Source organism: Dama dama, chromosome 24 (assembly GCF_033118175.1).
Source record: "Dama dama isolate Ldn47 chromosome 24, ASM3311817v1, whole genome shotgun sequence".
In the NCBI taxonomy this organism is placed as follows: domain Eukaryota; kingdom Metazoa; phylum Chordata; class Mammalia; order Artiodactyla; family Cervidae; genus Dama; species Dama dama.
In genome coordinates this window covers 28,502,543-28,525,167 of record NC_083704.1, presented here as the reverse complement: position 1 = coordinate 28,525,167, position 22,625 = coordinate 28,502,543, and the positions used below count along the sequence as shown (strand labels likewise).

General features: G+C 41.4%; 1 protein-coding gene across 1 annotated transcript in view; it reads left to right on the top strand.

Moving 5' to 3' along the window:
- CNTN4 (contactin 4) overlaps positions 1 to 22,625 on the top strand; it is a 511,526-nt gene that overhangs the window by 472,061 nt on the left and 16,840 nt on the right. Inside the window, exons 12-17 of the mRNA XM_061129161.1 lie at positions 6,539 to 6,714; positions 11,574 to 11,694; positions 15,752 to 15,910; positions 18,360 to 18,509; positions 20,633 to 20,703; positions 21,764 to 21,998. Of these exons, the coding sequence (XP_060985144.1) occupies positions 6,539 to 6,714; positions 11,574 to 11,694; positions 15,752 to 15,910; positions 18,360 to 18,509; positions 20,633 to 20,703; positions 21,764 to 21,998 (912 nt within the window). The remainder of the gene's footprint in view (positions 1 to 6,538; positions 6,715 to 11,573; positions 11,695 to 15,751; positions 15,911 to 18,359; positions 18,510 to 20,632; positions 20,704 to 21,763; positions 21,999 to 22,625) is intronic.

Below are 22,625 nucleotides of genomic sequence, written 5' to 3'. Positions count from 1 at the left end.
GTTCTATGCACAGAACAATAGATGGAGTGACTCTTCAGAACACAAGTCGTAAATATAGGTTCTTCCTGATCTTGATGAATTAAAACCAAAGGAGGGGAGACAGTTTTGTTTTGAAGACACCATCTGCTTATTTGTGTACAGTGTTTGTATTCAAATTTAAATAAATTAATCACATAAAGAGCATCTGAATTCACAACACAGAAAACCAGAGTACTGAACAAGCATACAATTTGAGAAAACCAAGAAGCTAATGAGGTTTTGAACCTCTTTAGTTTAATCTTCTCTAGTCCCAGGGAGACCTCTCTGGTGTGTGTACAGTGCTTGACTTCCTTTGCATTGATTCTTGCTACTTCAGGGCTCAAATGTGAATCAGTGGCAAGTGCTAAGGTAATGAATTAGCATCTGGTCATCACAGTAGCTGTACCAGCATACTCCTTAATTTAGAGAACTTTGGTCCTTGGTTAACAGGCAGTTGAGTTCAGCAATAATAATAAAATCTGTCCCAGATCACTGAATGTGCATAAAAGGATGAACATTTCTTTAGGTGAAAAAAAAAAGATGTCAGTTAAAAATGTAACCAGAATTACAGGTGATTCTAGGCTTTCAGGTAGGTACCAACTCCCAGACATTTTTGAGGACTTTAGCCTTGACATCTGACTCTGCACTCATCAGTGTGATGTGTAAGCTTATAGGTAGAGCCAGCATTTGAGGTATAAAATCACCACTGCTTTTTACCTAAGACAGTAACTTCATCATCTTGCAGTAAAGCCCTCTGAAACCATCTTCACCCCACGGCCTTCTCTGAATTTCTTCTGCATTTAATGTCTTCGGCTGACTACACATAATCAAGAGTGTAGATTGCTGTATTATGCCCTCAGCCTTGTTCCCTGGATCATTTGTGAATGGATATATCATGTTTTTGGCTAAATGAAGGGAGACAGCTTAGCACAACAGATAGTTTCTTAACCACTCGTAAGCATCAGTTTCCCTCATTTGTTAAATAGGAATAATAGTATGTATTTGTTGAAAATAAATGAAACAATCCATGTCAAGCATATAACATGGTATCTAGAATGTGACCAGTTAGTTTTTTAGTTAGTTAGGCTCTGTTAGTTTAGTTTTTTAGTTAGAAGTTAGACACAGTTTTTGGTTTTTTGTTTTTCTTTGTTGATTTATTTGGGCTTCCCAGGTGGCGCTAGTGGTAAAGAATCTACCTGCCAATGCAGGAGACGCAAGAGATGCCGGTTCAATCCCTGGGTCGAGGCGATCCTCTCGGAGTAGGAGATGGCAACTTGCTCCGGTATTCTTGCCTGAAAACTTTGGATGGAGGAGCCAGGTCTCAGAGTCAGACAAGAATGAGTTACCAAGCACAAGCATTTATTTATTTGGCTGCTTTTGGTCCTAGTTGTGGCACATAGGATGTTTCATACTGGTGCATGGACTCTCTAGTTGTGTGTGGACTCCAGAGCACACAGGCTCAGTAGTTGCCTTGAGGCATGTGAGATCTCAGTTTTTAAACCAGAGATCAAACCTGCGTCCCCTGCATTATAAGGCCAATTCTTAACCACTGGACCGCCAGGGAAGCCCCTCAGTTAGTTTTTATGAAGAAGCTTTGTCATGGCTCTCTTGGTACTAGGACACTGTTATCCATATAACACATAAAGATTGCTTGGTAGATAGATCGACAAATGAATGAAGGTACATTAAAATGAAAATCTAAATTGCAAAATCAGTGGACAGCCATTTAAAATAGAATAAGATGACATCATGCCAAATACAAACCAGAGATGCATATAATTTTGTCCAGGAATTATGTGTTCCAATATTCATTTTATAGATGAATTTTTAAATTAAAAAATGATAAATGACACATTAAGTGAAATGGAGTTATTTCTAGATTTTCTGCTTAGCACTATTCAAAGGTGATTTATTCTTAACTCCTTCCGTCATAAAAAAAAAAATCTCTATCCGTACCTTTTCCTGTGGGTCAGTTAATCAATAGTAGATTTTGATTATGTGACTTGCAGAAGCCTCAGGTTTTGAAATAAGCAGTTGTCCTTCCCATTATCTCTTAGCTAGTGTGTGTTTTAGTCTCTCAGTTGCGTCCAACTCTTTGCAGCCCCCTGGACTGTAGCCCACCAGGCTCCTCTATCCATGGAATTCTCCAGGCAAAAAACTCTTAGCTAGAAGTACTTGTTTTTCCCTTCTGATTTCATGCACACCGTGAAATCACCAAGAGCACACCAATCCACTCGTCCTGAGCTTTACCTATTTTCAGAAAAGAGCAAAAGTATATTCCTCCACTAGATTAGAATCCATGTATGGATGCTGGGAAAGATTGAAGGCAGGAGGAGAAGGGGACAACAGAAGATGAGATAGTTGGATGGGATGGCATCACTGACTCGATGGACTTGAGTTTGGGCAAGCTCCGGGAGTTGGTGATGGACAGGGAAGCCTGGCATGCTGCAGTCCACGGAGTCACAAAGAGTTGGACACAACTGAACGAGTGAACTGAACTAACTCAGTTCAGATGGACACAGACTCCTTCTTTAACAACCTGAGATGTTTGCTTTCCAAAGTAGGATAAAAGGGTAGAAAGTACTATTTTGGATACTCTTTAAAGAGGAAATTTTAGTGAGTGGGTTGTTGATTACACAATTACAAAATTCCCCATTACAAAATTCTCAGCTGAGATTATAATCTAGGAGGTACATTCAGTAAATGTTTATGTGCTGCACAGCCTGTTAAACACAATCCTATGAATGTGGAAGGGGATTAGTCGTCATTCTTTTACCGTCTCTCTTTGCTTTTGATTTATCTTCTTTATTGTGGTGTGTTTGGTTGGTTTTGTTTAACTTTAAGGTTCAGTATAGAGAAATTTCAGGAATATGGCTGAATTCATAATTTCACTCTGTAGGCACTTATATGACCTTTCAATTTAATTCACATTGCTTTTCACCATTTTACTCTCTGACATCAGTTATGAAATCCTATGTCAGTGAGAAAGTAGAGACTATCTATGTGTGAAAGTAGTTTTAGGGTTCATAAACTATCTTGGCTGAGCAAGTCCGTTTCATTCCCAATTAAAACTACAATGTAAAGGGTGAATTTAAAAACAAATCAGTAGTTCTCATTTTTAAAAAGTGATACATGAGTGTAAGTAAAGTTACACAGAGAAAAACATCACTTATGCTTGGAATCTAAAAAAATCCTACAAATGAACTTATTTACAAAGCAGACCAGATGGTCAACACCAAAATCAGATTGATTATATTCTTTCCAGCCAAAGATGGAGAAGCCCTATACAGTCAGCAAAAATAAGACCGGGAGCTGACTGTGGTTCAGATCGTGAAATCCTTATTGCCAAATTCAGACTTAAATTAAAGAAAGTGGGGAAAACCACTAGACCATTCGGGTATGACCTAAATCAAATCCCTTATGACTATACAGTGGAAGTGAGAAATAGATTTAAGGGACTAGATCTGATAGACAGAGTGCCTGAGGAACTGTGGGCGGAGGTTCGTGACATTGTATAGGAGACAGGGAGCAAGACCATCCCTAAGAAAAATAAATGCAAAAAACCAAAATGGCTGTCTGAGTAGGCTGTGAAAAGAAGAGAAGCGAAAAGCAAAGGAGAAAAGGGAAGATATACCCATTTGAATGCAGAGTTCCAAAGAATAGCAGGGAGAGATAAGAAAGCCTTCCTCAGCGATCAATGCAAAGAAATACAGGAAAACAATAGAATGGGAAAGACTAGAGATCTCTTTAAGAAAATTAGAGGTACCAAGGGAACATTTCATGTAAAGATGAGCTCAATAAAGGACAGAAATGGGATGGACCTAACAGAAGCAGAATATTAAGAAGAGGTGGCAAGAATACACAGAGGAACTGTACAAAAAAGATCTTCACAACCCAGATAATCACGATGATGTTATCACTCACACTCACCTAGAGCCAGACATCCTGGAATGTGAAGTCAAGTGGGCCTTAGGAAGCATCACTATGAACAGAGCTATTTCACATCCTGAAAGATGATGCTGTGAAAGTGCTGCACTCAATATGTCAGCAAATTTGGAAGACTCAGCAGTGGCCATGGTACTGGAAAAGGTCAGTTTTCATTCCAACCCCAAAGAAAGGCAATGCCAGAGAATGCTCAAACTACCAAACAATTGCAGTCATCTCACACGCTAGTAAAGTAATGCTCAAAATTCTCCAAGCCAAGCTTCAGCAATACGTAAACCGTGAACTTCCAGATGTTCAAGCTGGAATTAGAAAAGGCGGAGGAAGCAGAGATCAAATTGCCAACATCTGTTGGATCACTGAAAAAGCAAGAGAGTTCCAGAAAAACATCTATTTCTGCTTTATTGACTATGCCAAAGCCTTTGAGTGTGTGGATCACAATAAACTGTCGAAAATTCTGAAACAGATGGGAATACCAGACCACCTGACCTGCCTCTTGAGAAACCTGTATGCAGGTCAGGAGGCACCAGTTAGAACTGGACATGGAACAACTGACTGGTTCCAAAGAGGAAGAGGAGTACGTCAAGGCTGTATATTGTCACCCTCCTTATTTAACTTATATGCAGAGTACACCATGAGAAACACTGGGCTGGAAGAAGCACAGGCTGGAATCAAGACTGCCTGGAGAAATATCAATAGCCTCAGATATGCACCACCCTTATGGCAGAAAGTGAAGAAGAACTGAAGATTCCCTTGATGAAAGTGAAAGAGGAGAGTGAAAAAGTTGGCTTAAAGCTCAACATTCAGAAAACAAAGATCATGGCATCCAGTCCCATCACTTCATGACAAACATATGAGGAAACAGTGGCTGACTTTATATTTTTGGACTCCAAAATCACTGCAGATGGTGACTGCAGCCATGAAATTAAAAGATGCTTACTCCTTGGAAGGAAAATTATGACCAACCTAGGCAGCATATGAAAAAGCAGAGACATTACTTTGTCAACAAAGGTCCATCTAGCCAAGGCTATGGTTTTTCCAGTGGTCATGTATGGATGTGAGAGTTGCACTAGAAAGAAAGCTGAGCACCAAAGAATTGATGTTTTTGAACTGTGGTGTTGAAGAAGACTCTTGAGAGTCCTTTGGACTGCAAGGAGATCCAACCAGTCTGTCCTAAAGGAGATCAGTACTGGGTGTTCATTGGAAGGACTGATCCTGAAGCTGAAACTCCAATACTCTGGCCAACTGATGCGAAGACCAGATTCATTGGAAAAGACCCTGATGCTGGGAAAGATTGAGGGCAGGAGGAGAAGGGAATGACAGAGGATGAGATGATTGGATGGCATCACCGACTCAATGGACATGGGATTGGTTAGACTCCTGGAGTTGTTGAGGGACAGGGAGGCCTGGCATGCTGCAGTTCATGGGGACGCAAAAAGTCAGACGTGACTGAGTGACTGAACTGAACAAAACAGAAAGACCTACAGACATAGAAAACAATCTTATCATTACCAAAGGGGAAGGGTGGAGAGGGATACCTTGGGAGTTTGGAAGGAACATATACACACTGCTGTATATAAAATAAACAACAGGGACTTACAGTATGGCACAGGGAGGTCTCTTCTGTATCTTGTAATAATAGTGGGAAAGAACCTGAGAAAGAATATATGTGTATAGCTGAATCACTTTGCTATATATTTGAAACTAACATTTCATTTGAAACAACATTGTAAATCAACTATTCTTGAATAAGAAATAAGCTATACATTAAAAAAATAAAAGAAATAAGCTATACATATCTATATATACCATTTTGTCAGAGATATTCATTATCGCATTATTTATAATAAATTTGCTAAAATATTTACTAGTTTCAAAATGGTTGAAACAATTAACGGCCTATCATGCAGGTTATAAAAATTTGTGGATAAAATATAAGCCTGTATTATATGTAAGTAGAGAAAAAAGAGGAGTATCATATATGTAGCATGTTTGCTATACTGCAAAACAAAACAACTGAAAAACTATGAATCCAAAAGACAGGGAGAAATTACTAAAATGAAAATAGGAATTTTATCTGAACACTAAGAAACTAAGCATAATTTTGTTTTGCTTTGGTTTCTTCTTTCAGCTTCCCTGAATTTTCTGAATTTCCTATACTAAACATGTATCACTTTTATAGTAGAAAAAAGAAAGCTTCCAATTAGCATGGATTTTCCTGCTTGCACTCAGCTTTCTAGTGAAACTAGGGAGACATGAAAACCTTTTGAAGAGGCAGTTTCAGAGCAGGCTACAGAAGTAGGCCCCTCCATAAGTGTCTTAAGAGATGTAACCTCAGTGCTCCCCAGCTGAGTTCAGTTGCTCTGTGAAGGTTCACATTATGAGTGTTTTCATCTTTTCATATTAAAAATGACCTCCTGGCTTGAATCTGAGCTTCCCAGATGACTAAGGCTTGCCGGGTATAGCCTAGGAAAAACAAAGCCAAACTCCTTAGTATTTCATCCTGCCCTTGAATTCTACATTTTATTTCTACTTATGCTCATAGGCTTTGTTGTTCTGTTCTGTTTTCACTCTCTAGATCCAACAAAGGTAATGGTACCTCCTTCTAGTATGGATGTCACTGTTGGAGAAAGTATTGTTCTGCCATGCCAGGTAACACACGATCACTCGCTCAACATCATATTCACTTGGTCATTTAATGGACGCCTGATAGACTTTGACAGAGATGGGGACCACTTTGAAAGAGTTGGAGGGGTAAGTATAAATATCAGATTATCCACAGTAAATGCAACGTGCCTCTAAAGTGAGTCAAACAACTTGTGTAGACTAACTTGAAAGGAAATATAAAGTTATTCTTTGATGATTTTGTTCAAACACCTTAAAAAACTCTTGGTTAATGTCTGCTCTTTTTTGCATAAGTGTGGCCCTGCTTATTGAGTCACTTGTTTGCCAGTCCTTTTCTTAACCCTCTTAATCCTTAACCCTACAGGTTAGCTATTCGTATCTGTATATGAATGAGAAAACTCAGGGTCATGGAAGATACATGGCTTGCCTTGGCCTGATTGCTAATAAACTGCAGGTCTCAGCTTGAAACTTCAAATCCCAAATTCCTCTGCCCCATGGTGAACCATATGCCATGGAACTGAATTAATAAAATAGCTCGAGGACAGTTTACTCGTATGCTTTTAGACTGCTGACTAAACTCCCTTTGGCTCTTGTAGAATACTCATCATTGTGAGGTTAGGGCTCTCTTTCTTGAATCTGAAAGTCTGATCAAATTGTTTATTATCTCCAAATAATTTGAATTCTAGTGATTGAATTTTCCAAAGGCCTTAATTATTTCCCATAAAAAATACATAGTACCATTGAACTCACACCAAGAAAACATTAGATTTGGAAACAATTTGAATCTATGACAATCATTTTCAAGAATAGTTTTTCTACCATAAGGTAGCCCTACTTTCCTGTTAGTAATGAAGATTCCAGGGGGAAGGAATATATTGGGAGATTGGGATTGCCATATACACACTACTATATAAAATATAATTACTATATGTAAAACACTACTATATATAAAATAGATAACTAATAAGGACCTACTATATAGAACAGGGAAGTCTGCTCAGTACTCTCTAATGGCTTATATGGGAAGAAAATCTAAAAAAGAGTGGATATATGCATGCATAGCTGATTCACTTTGCTGCAAGTAAACACAACCTTGTAAATCAACTCTACTCCAATCCAAATTTTAAAACAGATTCATTCCAGCTGCCGTTATCATGGAGGGGACTAATCAAAGACAGCAGAATATAAGCATGAGGCTGTATTGAAAACACTCCCTTCCTCCATGCTCCAAAAGGAATCTGATTTGCCCATCTCATCTTATCCCCGTCTCTTACATTGAGAATAAATGGACCAAAGCTTATAAATTATACATATGATATGTTGACCCTCAACATATTCTTCTCAAATATGATGCTATTCCTATTATTTACATTCTTTCTGCCTTTCCCAAACAATACATCTCTACCCAATTACCAAACACCCAAAATAATTTCTGTAACTATTTTCTCAAGCCTCCCAAGGATTGTATATGACTGGTACCATTTTAAATGGATGAGAGAGAAGTTATTTCATTAAGTCAATGGATGACTTGAGTCTATTGATTGTCCCTTGGGACTCTGGTTGAGAAAACTGGTTAGAATTGCCATTATTAACCACCCTGGACCACTTTGATATAGTTCAGCGTAATAACCTGGACCAAATAAAGAATGATATTAGCTATTTCACAACATCATTGAGGATACTAAATACCTTCAGGTCTGGAAACCTAAATAGCACAATGCCTACCACCAAAAATAGTATGTGAGGAATTTTAATGATTGTATTCACTGAAGGAAGAGTAATATTAGTTCTAATAACTTGAGAGTATACATTGAGAAAACCTTCACGGATTAAACAGAATATTTATTTTCATAGTAAAACCAGTGTCTTGGGCAGGAGAGATAATAAAAATATTCTCTCCGGATGGCATAGGCAACAACCAATCAGAACAGCTGCCTGGGCTATCAAAATATAAATTCTGCAGGTAAGACAGATGTGAACCTTATGCTGAAGCACAGAAAGGTGGGTAGAGACACCCCCGATGGAGTCGGGCACTGAGGACCACCTTTTGTAACGACCTCTGTCCATGGAATTGCTCTCAATGGCCTTTCGTATGGCAAGTGTTTGTCTCTTTTGTGACACTGGTACTAAGTGCCAATCAATCATTGCTAAAGAATTAAGTGCGAGATTTGGGACATCACTGCAAATTGTGAGAGCTAAGTGTGTTAGCCACCAGGATCATTAATGTCTGTGGAGTTAGTAGCTGGACCACAGAAGAGGTAAGGGAGCAATTCTGAAGTTAAGCCCATTTTGCAGTTTCTACTTGCCAGGTCAGTATGCTGCAAATGACATTTGGTAGAGCTAACCGACTGCAGTTTTTAGAAGAGTTATAATTTCATTGTCCTCTGGTCACCTCCAGTGGTTCTGTCAGGAGCAGAGCACAGCACTGTGTGGTTCTCTATGGTAAGAATGTGAATGTAGATCTCAGTAAATAGTGTGGTCTGAATGACTTCAAAGGGAAAGAGAAAGTTATTGTGGTCTCCTTCTGTGAGCCTCTTACCTCAATCCCGACTTTATATTTCTTTTCTTTGTTTCACTTTTACTTTAAAAACACACATAGGGAAAGTATACTCCAAACCACACAGTCACAAAATTCTGTTAATGGATACCTGTGCTCCAAAATCTCCAGGCTACCACTAGCTTCTTTGAGCTTCCAGCCCTTGGTGAATAAAACAAATTATTGATATAGTGTAGCTATTTATTTTAAACCACTGTGACTTTGTACCTTCACAACACACACTCCCTTATGAGGGATATTTTTTGTTTAAGTCTATGCTCAAAATCCTACTATGTGAAATGTCTTAGGTAAAGAGGTATTAATAGCCATGGTGATGATGATGCCTTATTACTTGCAAAATGTCTAATCATTTATCAAGCATTTTCATATGTATCAGCTCTTTAATCCTCAGAATCTCTGTGAAATATGGTAGCAATTATCCTATTTTACTAGCAATTATAAGACTTCATGAGTAAATAGTAGAATCTAAATGAGAATCCAAGTGTTATAAATTTAAAATAAAAGATTTCAGGTTTAAAAAGAAAAGCACAACTCTTCTTGAATTAGATTTAATATTTTTGACATAATTTTCCCCAAAGAATACTGTCCATGGCCACCCCGAATGCTAGTTTAAATTTACCCGTGCTTCAGTTTTCAGGATTTCACATACACGTACAGTCTCATCTGCTTCTCACAACTAGTGTCATAGGCAGTGCATCCGTCTCTCTTGGGTTAATAAACTCAGGCCCAGAGACACACAGCAAGGATCAGCCCCAGACAGCTGAGTCTCAAAGCTTCAGCTCTCTCTTGACAACATGCTTTTGCACTTCTTCTAACCCTATTTGTAACTACTGGCAGGTCTATCTCTTTCATTGCCCTGACTAAATATGTACTAAAATCAAAGATGAAACCAAGTACACATTAATTTAGAATAAGATATTTCCGGATGACAGCACAGCATTCTAGTAAAGGATAGGGATTGCAGCCTGACCATGTGAGCTCACAGCCCGGCTCTGCCACTGAGCAGCTAAGTGACTCCAGGAGTTTCCTCAACTGTACAGTAGAGATAACAAAAGTGCCTACCTCACAGGACATGTCAGTACTCAGTATAATACATGCCTGCCAGATATTAAATACCACCAAGAATTATCCAATGTTATTGTCATCTGAAAGAATAACAATAGGGCCAAAATAACCTATGTTACCTTGCCATCCTTCAAGATTTAGAAATAAGCATAGCTTCCTGACTCTGAACCCTAGGGTGTTCTCTTGCACAAGCAGCCATTCTCCAAACTTTTGGTTAACAGAGCTATGAAACTCTAAGGTGTAGCTGTGTTTTTCAGTTTAACTGCCAGCTTTGTGATGGCCTATAGCGGCATCTTCTCACATTTACTAAAAGTACTGTGCTGGTAAATGGCGTATAAATATTTCTAGGGCACCTCGATATCTATACCGGGCTGTAATGAGTGCTATTCATCTGCTGATCAAACACACATTTGGCATTGGAAAGCAAATTAGCCCCGTTCTACACTAGGGGATGCAAGATTTCCTTGGAGAGTCTGCTCCTCATAATTCTGTAATTCAAACTGAGGAGCAATCAGAATGCTGGCTGTAAGACAGGGTTGTGCAGTAAAATACAGGTGCCTCTGAACATGGACTTGCCTCCCCTTTCCATATAAAGAGTTCCCAAGTACTGCAGTGCCATCAAAAGCTGTAGGTTGAGGGCATATCTGAAGAAACCCGCGGGACTAAATCAGCAGGCACTTTACATACGTTTCAGTGCTTCCAAGGGAGCTCTCCTCAGTGTTGCGTGGCAGCCTGGGTGGGAGGGGAGTTTGAGGGCGAATGCATACTAAATCGCTTCAGTCATGCCTGACTCTTTGTGGGCCTATGGTCTGTAGCCCATCAGGCTCCTCTGTCCACGAGATTCTCCAGGCCGGAATCCTGGAGTGGGTTGTCATCCCTCCTCCAGGGGAGCTTCCCGGCGCAGGGATTTGAACCCAAGTCTCTTATGTCTGCGGCATTACCGGGCGGGTTCTTTACCACTAGCGCCACCTAGGGGAGAATGGATATATGTATATGTATGACAGTCTCTTCGCTGTTCTGAAACTATCGCAGCATTGTTAATGGGCTATACTCTAATATAAAATAAAAACATTTTAAAATAAATAAATGCATTTGAAAAAATAAACAGTTTAAGTGCTTCCAACGTGGGTGACAAACTGCTCCAGAGACGCAGAGGCCAGACGCCTGAGGTCTTATCCGAGGTGTGTCCTGAGTAGTTATTACCTAACAGGCAGGCTCACGCATTTTTAATAGGCCATGGCTTGCATCGCTAATGTTTTCATCAGCCAGTGTAAAATAAATCTATTAGTCACAGTGTCCTTCGTGTGATAATGATATTTAGAGCTCATTAAAAAGTAATTGTAGCCACTTTCCCCTACTTTATCAGCAGGATTCAGCTGGTGATTTGATGATCCGAAACATCCAGCTGAAGCATGCTGGGAAATATGTCTGCATGGTCCAAACAAGTGTCGACATGCTGTCTGCCGCTGCCGACCTGATCGTGAGAGGTATGGGAATTGGGAGTTTCATTCTTAAAATACTTTTGTGATATCTGCTCCTGTGCAGAGTTCTACAAGCCTCAGTGGTTTAGAATTACCAGGAAAGAGTCAATAGAAGGAAAACATTGTTAACGGTGTTAACAGTCTACAGAAGTTTTGTGTACATCTGTTTCTCTCATAGGGGATCAGAAAGTGCAGAGCAAATCCACTTACTCTCTACTGAAAAGAACTCCTCTGAAGGCCCCAAGTGCCATGATTTACAGTGTTGGTGTTGATAGGACCTTCGAGAAAAACTGTAGATTAAGAAAAGAAAATGGCTGAAAGAAGGATCACACTGTGCCTTTTGCTGTTCGTCTAGGCTGAACCAAATCGGTATCTTAGATCTCAGATCTAAGAGTGGCTTAAGTAAAATCGCCACCAATTTCCCCCAGGTTTTTCCCCCTTAAGTGATTAGTTCTGTCCAGTTTCTACAATATGGCTTTAGAAGGAAATACCTCCTGACTGCCTAGGTTGTAGTAAATCAGCAGGGAGTTGATGTCAGAACTGACATGTGTGAGATTCTCTTGCATCTGACGGACGAGACCTAACTTCAGCCTCATGGCTGTGAGTGATGTGGCTGACTGAGTCCTACCAAACCAACGTGTAAAGAGACAGTAAGTGAACTTTAAGAAATATTTTTAAATTAAAATTCAGTCTTTGTGAACCAGTGTATCTATCTATCTATCTATCTATCTCAGAATCAAACTGATGCTTGCTCAGAGGTTTGATGAAGTTAAATGCAAAGCCAAATCAGAACATCAAAATAATTTCTTAGCCAGTGTCTCCTTCACAAGTACAGTAAGCCCCCTACATACAAATGAGTTTAGTTCTGAGAGCATGTTTAAGTCCAGTTTGTTCATAAGTGCAACCAAGTTAACTTACTCAACTAACACAGTCGGCTATCTAGCACTGTACAGCACCAGGTTAATAATACTTTTCACATAAAACACAAACGCAAAAAATAAAGGAACCATTTTTAATCTTACAGTACATACCTTGAAAAGTACAGTAGTACAGTACAATAGTCGGCGTGTAGGGGCTGCAATGAATGAACAGGCAAGAGGAGTTATTGATTGGAGGAGGGAGAAGAGGTGGGGGATGGTGGAGCTGAAGGATCATCAGCAATAGGAGGGGAAGGGCATAACGTCATTCATCCCTGACGTTGATGGAACATATCTGCATCTATGAAAGTTTGCAACATGAAGGTCCGTGTGTAAGGGACTTACAGTACAGTAAGTGATTTGATGATCCAAAAGATCCAGCTGAACACTAATGCAAATGTTTAGGAATCTGGCCAGCAGAATTTTAAGTGTAAGAAAACAAAAATCCAGGTGATACCAGATTTGGAGGCGGGGTAAATCTGAGTGCACAGAGAACAAGATGTTACTGGAGGCAATAAAAAGTGTGGCTGTATCCTCTGCACGTAGCATGGGTGGGGGTGGGAGAGGTGCGGGAGTCAGCAATTCAAACTGATGTCAAGAGAGATTAAAGAAAGATATCTTTTCCATCGGGTCTACTTTGATTCTTCTTTAAATTGCCTTAAAAACCTTTCTGTAATGGTACGGATAAGGGCCAGATAAGAGAAAAAGCTTCCAATCTGGGTACAGCTACCCAGAGAATAACCGAGGGCACCGTGTTTATTTCCATTTTAAAATACACCAGAGCTGGTCTGCTCTTCCCTTGGGGGCGAAGGAATTCTGTGGCTGAAAATGTATCCTCTATTTAATTAGGATAATGTTCAGATCAGCAGTTTAAGCACCAATAAATTAGAGTCATAAAAATGTAAATCAGTAATAGTTGAATTTCTTAAGTGATATTGTATACTTCATTTCACAGAAAATAACATTAAACACCAAGAGGAATCTGCAAATGCTGTCTAAAAGAAAATCTAGCATAATCAGTGAATAAGGCCAATAAATTAATATGCCATTTTAAGCCATAATCTTCGGTTTTATCTCCTCCTGCCTCTGCCCTTGGCAGCTTTTCTGCACTTTGCAGTGGAGAGGCAGATATGTACTTCGTTGACCTGCCAGGGATTTTTGTATTTGAAGCTAAAAGCTTGAAGTCTTGCATTTGGCTTCGTTGTTTCTCTGTTATCTACTTTATTTAATCTAAAGCACATGGACAGCAGCTAGAAAGGCCAGTCTTCCCTGAGAAAGATGCAGGAACGCCTGCATCCCCCTGCTATTACCTGTGACACAAACTCGTGTGAGCCCCAGCCCATGTTAACACTCTGCTTAGAGGATAAACATATGCTCATGTTGTCATTTTGAAAGAGAGACCCAACTTCCCCAAAACAAATGGGTAAAAACATTCTGTGAGGTGTGAACGTATCTACCCTTGGGTGGGGCAGGTAGCAAAAACATAACAAACAGCAAACCCCACTGTGAAAGTACATCTTATCTCCAGCGGCCAAGTTCAGGCCTCCTCCCTCACGTGCTCCTGCTGGTTGCCGAGAGTGGGCTCAGCTCTTCCCCCGTCCACTGAATTCACTGAGGGATTTGGAGAGGAATGCTTTTCTCCTTTGTGGCACTTTGATCCTAAAGGCCATGGAAGGAACATCTGTTTTTAAAAAGGATGTTTTTAAATAAGAAAGCTGGTGAGGAAAAAGAAAATTATATTATTATCTTCTGGACTTTCTGTGGTTAATAAGAGTCCTGGAGACCAGAGGTTATGCCAGCTCTATCTAGGTGGCATTAGACTGACGTGCTGAAATGTCACTGTGGAAAATTAATCAGTGCCAGTGTGCAGACTTGCAGACCTTTCATTCAGGAGTAGGAGGGAGAAGATAAATTTAGTCTCACCTGTGGGTCTATAAAAAAGGCTTTTTAAAAAAGGAAAGAGAAATTTAGGGCATCACTGAAAGGGTGCAGAAGTGAATCCCAGAACAAAGTGTTACTTGCAGAAACTGCCATTAACTTTTCAGCACTCTGGGAAAGGTCTCTTTCTTCCCTGCCCCTGTGCCGTGGCCCCGGAGTATTTTGGCAGAACATCTGATCACTCTCCTGGGCCTCAGCACGTCCCTCTGCCCCCTAGGAAGATCTCCTTACTCCTATCTAACACACAGGAACTTTGTCGCTTTGTCTCCCTCCCTCGCATTCGATTTCTCTGCCAAGGTGGTCACTCATTAGAAATGCCTTTAACTGCCTGCTAAGAGCTTTTCATATTAGAATCTAGGACAGCTTTGGGTCTTTGATCCGGCTCTGTGTTATTTTGTGTTTGCCTGCCAACCGCTTTCCAGCTCTCTGTTTCTTTATGTTTTGCAAGCCTTCATTTAAAACTGATTTCCTCCCATTTCAGTGGTCTAAGCACAGTGCTCTGTGCACATCCAGAGCAGAAGTAGAAAAATACAGGTGTGACTTACAGAAATTGCAGATGTGGGTCCTCAGGCTCCAACCCAATTTTGAAATTTCTTTGAAGAAGCCACAGAGTTTGGTTTCTTGAACATGAGCCACTTTTCACAGCAGTTCCCTCGCACATGACTGTGTTTTGGCCTTTGATGTGGACATCCCAGTGCAGCTGGACTATGCAGAAAAACTCTGTGACCCCAAAGTTCTAAAGTCATTTTTGCTCACACCATCAGGGGTAGAAATGACCACTTCCAGAAGACTCAGATCTTCATTTATCACCACTGTATCCCCAGATATCAGTGTCCAGTTCATAGTAGGAACCTGTAAATATATGATGAGTGGATTAATGAACTTGGTCCCTGGTAGCACCCCAATATTCTCCTTTGGCATCTGGAAAAAAATATTCTATTGTAATTGTTGGGTACCTATTAGTTTTTCCTATTCTGTAGTAAACCCCTGTAGGGAGGAGCCCAGACCATGTTTCACTCGTCTATGTAGTTTCAGAACCTAGAAGGAAGACAGGCACCTCACAGGTATTCAGAAAGGAGTTGTCAAGTGTTGAACTTGGGGGTGGATGAATCAACAGTTGAATAGAATGTTGACCATTCAACCGAGTGGTCACTTCCTTGGACCTTTGAACACACTGCTCCACTTCTGAGGGTCTTGCTCTTTCTCAGGTCCTCCAGGGCCCCCAGAGGCCGTGACTATAGATGAAATTACAGACACCACGGCTCAGCTCTCCTGGAGACCTGGGCCTGACAACCACAGCCCTGTCACCATGTATGTCATTCAAGCCAGGACTCCGTTCTCCGTGGGCTGGCAAGCGGTCAACACAGGTACTGTATTGAATCTCTGATTCTGCTGTCTCCCTGGGGCTTCAGGAACTCAGCAGAATGGACACAGCTGTGTGGCAGAAGCTGAGGGGCCTCTTGTTTCCTGTTCAGACACATTGCTACAGATGAGACTTTTGGGCAGCGTTTCCCAGACCTCAGCCCACTATACCATCATTTATTTAATATTTTTCTTTCTACTGATTCACATTTGCTTGTTCTTTAATTTGTTCTAAGCCACAGTGTCTAAAATGATGTTAGGTCTTGGCGGTGGTGGTGGTTTAGTTGGTAAGTCATGTCAGACTCTTCCGACCTCTTGGACTGTAGCCTGCAAAGCTCCTCTGTCCATCGGGTTCTCCAGGTGAGAATACTGGAGTGGGTTGCCATTTCCTTCTCCAGAGGATCTTCCTGACCCGGGAATCAAACCCTGGTCTCCTGCATTACAAGCAGATTCTTTACCGACTGAGCTTTGAGACAAGCCGACAAGGTCTTCTGTTGGTTTTATTTCTTAAACATATTTTAAAATACATTTGTTATGAAAATAAAATGCATCATCTGTCTATGCATTACCTGAAATTGTCTGTGTACCTCTAGTGGTGCACTTTGAAAAGCAGTGGATTGTGTTACTCTGTAGTCACAGTCTTTGTAAAATTTGTACCTAGCATTCAAGAAACCTGTATCTAAAGACTGCATGGAGACTCTTGACTTGCTGTCATTTTTTTAGATGGATACATTTGAGTATGAAGAGGCATGAGGTTTTGTTAAAGAATACGTGAGTAGGCCTACCATTTCTGCTCCTATCTATACCTCTCAATTGACTGATTTTTTTATTTTATTTAGGTTTTGTTTGAGGGAAAAAATCAAACAAGTAGTTATTGTAAGCACGTTGCACACTCCTCTGGTTTTTCCATTTGAGCGTATCTGACCTCAGAAATGGGTTTCTGTGTTTCCAGCTGAATCACTGACTTTCTCCTGGGTCATGGGAGTGTTTTAGGAAGAAAGGAAAGGAAAATCTGGAAATTAAGGAGATATGACTTCTAATCCTGACTCCGCTAATCAGCAGATTTCTATACATCTTTATTTTCCTCTTCTGTTAAATGGGCAAAATAAGAACTGTTATGACCCTGTACAGAAGTGATTGTGAAACTTAAAAAAAAAAAATGTAAATCACTGCATAAATATGATGAAGGAAAGGAGGGAGATGAAGATATTGATATTAATAACAATGATAAGGCTAGTATACAAAAGAAAACAGCTACAGCTAGAATTGGTTGAGCCCTTATCTAAGCGCTTTTCTTGGGTCTGGTCAACTGCACTGTGAATAGATGTAATTAGTTTTACTTTACAGTGAGAAGACCAAGCCATGGAAAGGTTGAGCAACTTCCCTAAGGTTCTTTGGCTGCTAAGAGTGGATTCAGGATTAGAATCCAGGTTGTCTGACTCCAGAGCCCACACTTTTCACCTTTGGAGGGAAGGACTGTATACATGTGGTCCCCAGGAGGCTGGAAGTCACTGACGTCTGGTCAATGGGGCCTCAGCTTTGTTACGGGGACATCCCCTGGGCCCTTTGGGAAATCTTTATGGTAATCAGTTCAAAACCCAAAAGGTTGCACAGTGAGTGTAGAAGCCAAGTCCAGGGCTCAGTGGCTTGTGGCTTCAGGCAGTGAGCCCCGTCCTCTGTGAAGGAGGCCGTCCCCAAATCCTGCTGAATGAACACTGTCAAATGCTGCCTCTCTGATCCCACTTTTTGTGTTCTTCATGGACCGTCCATTCTACATTTGCAGCTTCTTTCTTTTGATGTGCTAATACAACTCATTGACAGTAGTTTGGATCTATAACATTATCACTCCTTTGTTATTATAATGGAGCTTGGGCCATGTGGTCAAAGATACAGATCTACTTGGGTGAGTCATTTGACCTTTGTATGGTACCTTTTCCTCATCTATAAACATGAAGAGAATAATCTTACGTTATTCCTAGGGTAGTTGTAAGAATTAAACAATGTGCCCAGTCCTATTCAGTAAATACCGAGAAACATGTGAGGTGAGCGAGAACAAGAGTGATTGCAGTCAGGTATCCTTGGGCCTTGGAGACTGTCTTTTGTGGCATCATCTACTGGTGTGAGATTTGAGTTGATTGGTCTGGCGCAGAGTCATCTGGGATAACCTCCATGTAAGGGCTGTTTGTGCAGCTGCCCTCAGACCTGTTGTGGTACCCTGGTTACAGTGACAGTGATGATGGTGATGAACTAAGTTCCAATCTTCCTAACGCAGAATACTATGAAACATCCTCACCTTTTTTTTAACCTTGTAATAACTAAAGTTGATGGCATATAATTTTGAATTCCTTTTAGTCAATATTTTTTTACATATAATTTTGAATCACAATCACCAATACTTTTTCTTAGGGACAAGTAGTAAAATCAACTATTTCACTTTCTTTCGATGTCTTTCAGTCCCAGAACTCATTGATGGGAAGACATTCACAGCCACTGTGGTGGGTCTGAACCCCTGGGTCGAGTATGAATTCCGCACAGTTGCAGCCAACGTGATTGGGATTGGGGAGCCCAGCCGGCCCTCTGAGAAGCGGAGGACAGAAGAGGCCCGTGAGTAGCACTCCGAATACAGCAACTCCTGCTCCTTAGGGAGAGGCTTTTAATCACCCTGTTCTTCAGCCCTAATGAGGCTCTGTGTTAACACATCCTTCCCTACAATGACTCTAGTCATCAGAAATGAGGCCAGTAGATGCTCAGCTTATTAACCAGCAGGGAGTATCTTTTCTATTGTTGTTTTTATTTATTTATTTTTGTTGAAGTACATTTGATGTACAATATTATACAAATTAGAGGTGTACAGTTTGGTGAGTCACAATTTTTTAAAGGTTACACTCCATTTATACTTATTATAAACTATTGGCTATATTCCCTATGTTTTATGATGTATCCTTTTACCTTATTTTGTACCTAATGATTTGGACCCCATACTTCCCTACCCTTAGAACATCCCTCCCCAACTCCTGTCCCCACTGGTAACCACTGGTTTGTTCTTTCTTTCTTTCCATGAGTCCCAGCACTGAGTTTCAATCTCGGGTTATATTCTCAGTCTTCACTGGGTTCCCTGGTCCAGGGAGAGACACTTGTCTTAGTTCCCTCAAATGCCATGTCTTTCTTCATTGGTTCCTTTGTCACCAAGACTGTCCCACCAGGATTATTATTTTTTTAAAGGCACAACCACACTTCAAATGCTATCAACTCACAGGAATCTCAAGTGACAAAGATTAAATTCTTCAGAAATGTCCAGTCAGATTATCTTAGGGCATTAACCCTTCCCAAAAGCTAAGGTTGGGAAATGAAAGTGTTAGTCACTCAGTTGTGCCCGACTCTGCAACCTTGTGGACTGCAGCCCGCCAGGTTCCTCTGGCCATCGGATTTTCCAGGCAAGGATACTGGAGTGGGTTGCCATTTCCTTCCTGCTAATTCAAGCAAGCCCAATCAACAGTTTAGTAGGAACTTCTGTAGACACAGCTTGGGTGAACACAGGGAGAGAATGGTATAAATTCATCAGCACTCCTTGTCTTTGTCTCACATGGTGTGGAAGGCCTAGGTGTGGGTGTCTGAGAAGGTCCCAACCGTGATGAGACCAGTGTTTGTCATTGTTGTTATCCAGTCGCTCAATCACATCTGACTCTTTGTGGTCCCGTGAACTGCCACACACCAGTCTTCCCTGTCCTTCACCGTCTCCCGGAGTTTGCTCAAACTCATGTCCCTTGAGTCAGTGATGCTATCTGACCATCTCATCCTCGGTGTTTGTTGAAGAAAGAGCAAAGCCCCAGAGCAAATGGGGCCTCTGACCCTACTCTTGGACACAAATCCACCTAGATTTGATTCATTGTCTTTATCCAAGGGGACATACCCAGGCACCACATCTCTACCCCAGCCAGACATTTTCAGATTCTGTCTGGAGTTGTTCACTTACATGATGATAAGCCAATAATCCCCATGCTTCCTTCCCCCACTATGAAATCATAATTTAATTAATTCCTCTCAGCAGTCCTAAGGAGAAAGCTAGCCAAATTTCCCCTCTTTTACAGAGAAAACTGGGGATCAAAGAGTTTAAGCACAGTGAGCCAGAGGTCAACCTCTGTCCACCACTTCCTTCAACACCCAGCTCACAGCTCACGTTGCTCCGAGAAGCCATTAGCCCAGCCCTGCTCTGAGCAGCCCGCGCTGCCGAAGGCCGCTGCACGCGTCCATTCTGTCTCTGCTGCACTATTGTGGTTGTCGCCATCGCTCTGTAATCATCCTGCATGTGCTCCTGCCTCCCAGCTAGACTGTAAACTCAGCGCGGGCAGAGTGTGTATTGTCTCTCCGTGTATTGCCATGTGGTTAATAAACGCCTACCCAAGCATTAGAACCAGAACCTCAGTCCTTTTCCCATCCCCCTGAACCTCGGCCTCTAGGGGTGGAGCTGAACCATTGTTCTGTCTTGTCAGATAACAGATGTGCCTTGTTGAATGGGAAATAAGTCACTATGGAATATCAGTTTCCTTGGTATATTTCATTTCTGTGAACTGATGCTTTAGACCCCCTTGATCATACCATTTCTGAACTCAGAAAACAAAGCCATGCACATCCAAGTATTTGTTAGACTGGGTCACCTCAGCCCAGCCACCCTCTTGGCCCTCCTGGTCTTTGTCACCTGACATGACTTGTTTTTGTCTCCTCAACAGTCCCCGAAGTCACCCCAGCTAACGTCAGTGGTGGTGGAGGCAGCAAATCTGAACTGGTTATCACGTGGGAGGTAAATGAATCATGAAACAACAGCAACACACATTAGTCCAGGCTATCTTATCATTTTATTCTGTGTTAAACATATCTAGGAAGTTTCCTCCTCTGTTTTTAACAACTAAAAGCCATTTGAGTGCAGACACTCCCTTTTACAATATTAATGGTCAGCAGGAAGAGGTGATGTTTGCCCATCGATTATGGAGTTAAGTTTTAATTCAGTTCATCACAGAAAAAACAATCATGAAAGGGAAGACAACACAAGAAAAAAAGTGTATGTAATATTATACATTAAAGAAATCTGGCTTAGAGAAAACCAGTTTTTTTCTTTTTTTCCTGAATTACTTCAAGGTCAATTGATCTAAAACCTCTGTGCTCATTAGACTGTGTGTGCCAACACAATTTCCTAGGGTGGACTTTGCTGCTGGAGCCCTCTTGTGTAAGGTTATTTTTTTAAAAAAACATAGAGGTTTATTAGTCACTCATTTATTGAAAATCGATTTTGAGAGAGGAGGTCAGAGCCTCAGCAAGAGTTCTAAATGTTTCTGAAGGATTCTAGACAACAAGCCTGGAAGTTCAAATCTGTCCATTTAACCAAAGCCCCAGCAGTGAGATAAACCACTCACCCTTTCCCGCTCAGCACTTCTGAGCTGAGAGGGAAGATTTGGGCTGAGCAACATGGTCCTCACTTCTTTGGTGAGAGCTGCTTCATTGAGTGTCTGTGTGACGCTGGAGGAAGAATCGTGTCGGATGGTACATGTTGGAAATGTTGGTTTTTAGATCAACTACCCAGTGTCTCCCACCGTCATTTCCAACACTTTCAGAGTTGGGTCTCCCACGTCAGGAAGCCGGGCTCTCCACTGCAGGGTTACAGTGATTTTTTTAAACTCCTGCTGCAGTCCCCTCTGAATATCAAAGCCAGACGGATGGCAAGTCCCAAACCGAAGACTCTCTACAAAACCCACGATGAGATAGGATGGAGGCAAGATGGGGGTGTGGGTGGTGGTGGAATAAAACAAGGTGGCACTTGAATCAAGCTGCTGCAGTCTCTGAAGACCACCTCCCTTCTTTCCCAGACGGTCCCTGAGGAGTTACAGAACGGCAGAGGCTTTGGTTATGTGGTGGCCTTCCGACCCTACGGCAAAATGATCTGGATGCTGACCGTGCTGGCCTCCGCGGACGCCTCCAGATACGTGTTCAGGAATGAGAGCGTGCGTCCCTTCTCTCCTTTTGAGGTTAAAGTGGGTGTCTTCAACAATAAAGGAGAGGGCCCTTTCAGTCCCACCACAGTGGTATATTCTGCAGAAGAAGGTACGATGCTTCTTTAATTCCAAGATGGTGATTTTATTTATTTGTTTATTTACTTATGGCTGCTCTGGGTCTTTGTGGCTGTGTGCGGTCTCTCTAGGTTCAGAGAATAGGGGCAACTCTCTAGATGTGGTGCACGGGCTTCTCACTGCAGGTGTGTGGGCTTCTCCTCTTGCAGAGTGTGGGCTCTAGGGTGCAAGGGCTTCGGTAGTTGCTGCTCCTAGCCTCAGTAACTGTGGCTGGTGGGCTCCAGAGCACAAACTCAGTAGTTATGGTGTGCCGGCTAAGCTGCCCCCCAACACACCCCACATGTAGGATGTTCCTGGACCAGGGATCAAACCAGTGTCCCCTGTATTGTAGCGGATTCCTAGCCACTGGACCACAGGGGAAGCCCTAGATATTGATTTCAGGATGTGCCGTCAATTTAGCACCCCACCCATAAATTGAAGGTGTATCCTGACTTGAGAAAAGTGTAGTATGAAAAATACATTTCACTGTCTTCCACCAATCTCTTAGAAAGACAGCAACTCCATGATATATAAAAACAAATGGATATCCATTATTAATTCCATTGCTAGAGACCAAAATCACAAGCACTGTAGAAGATCTTCCATTTATATATAGTATTAC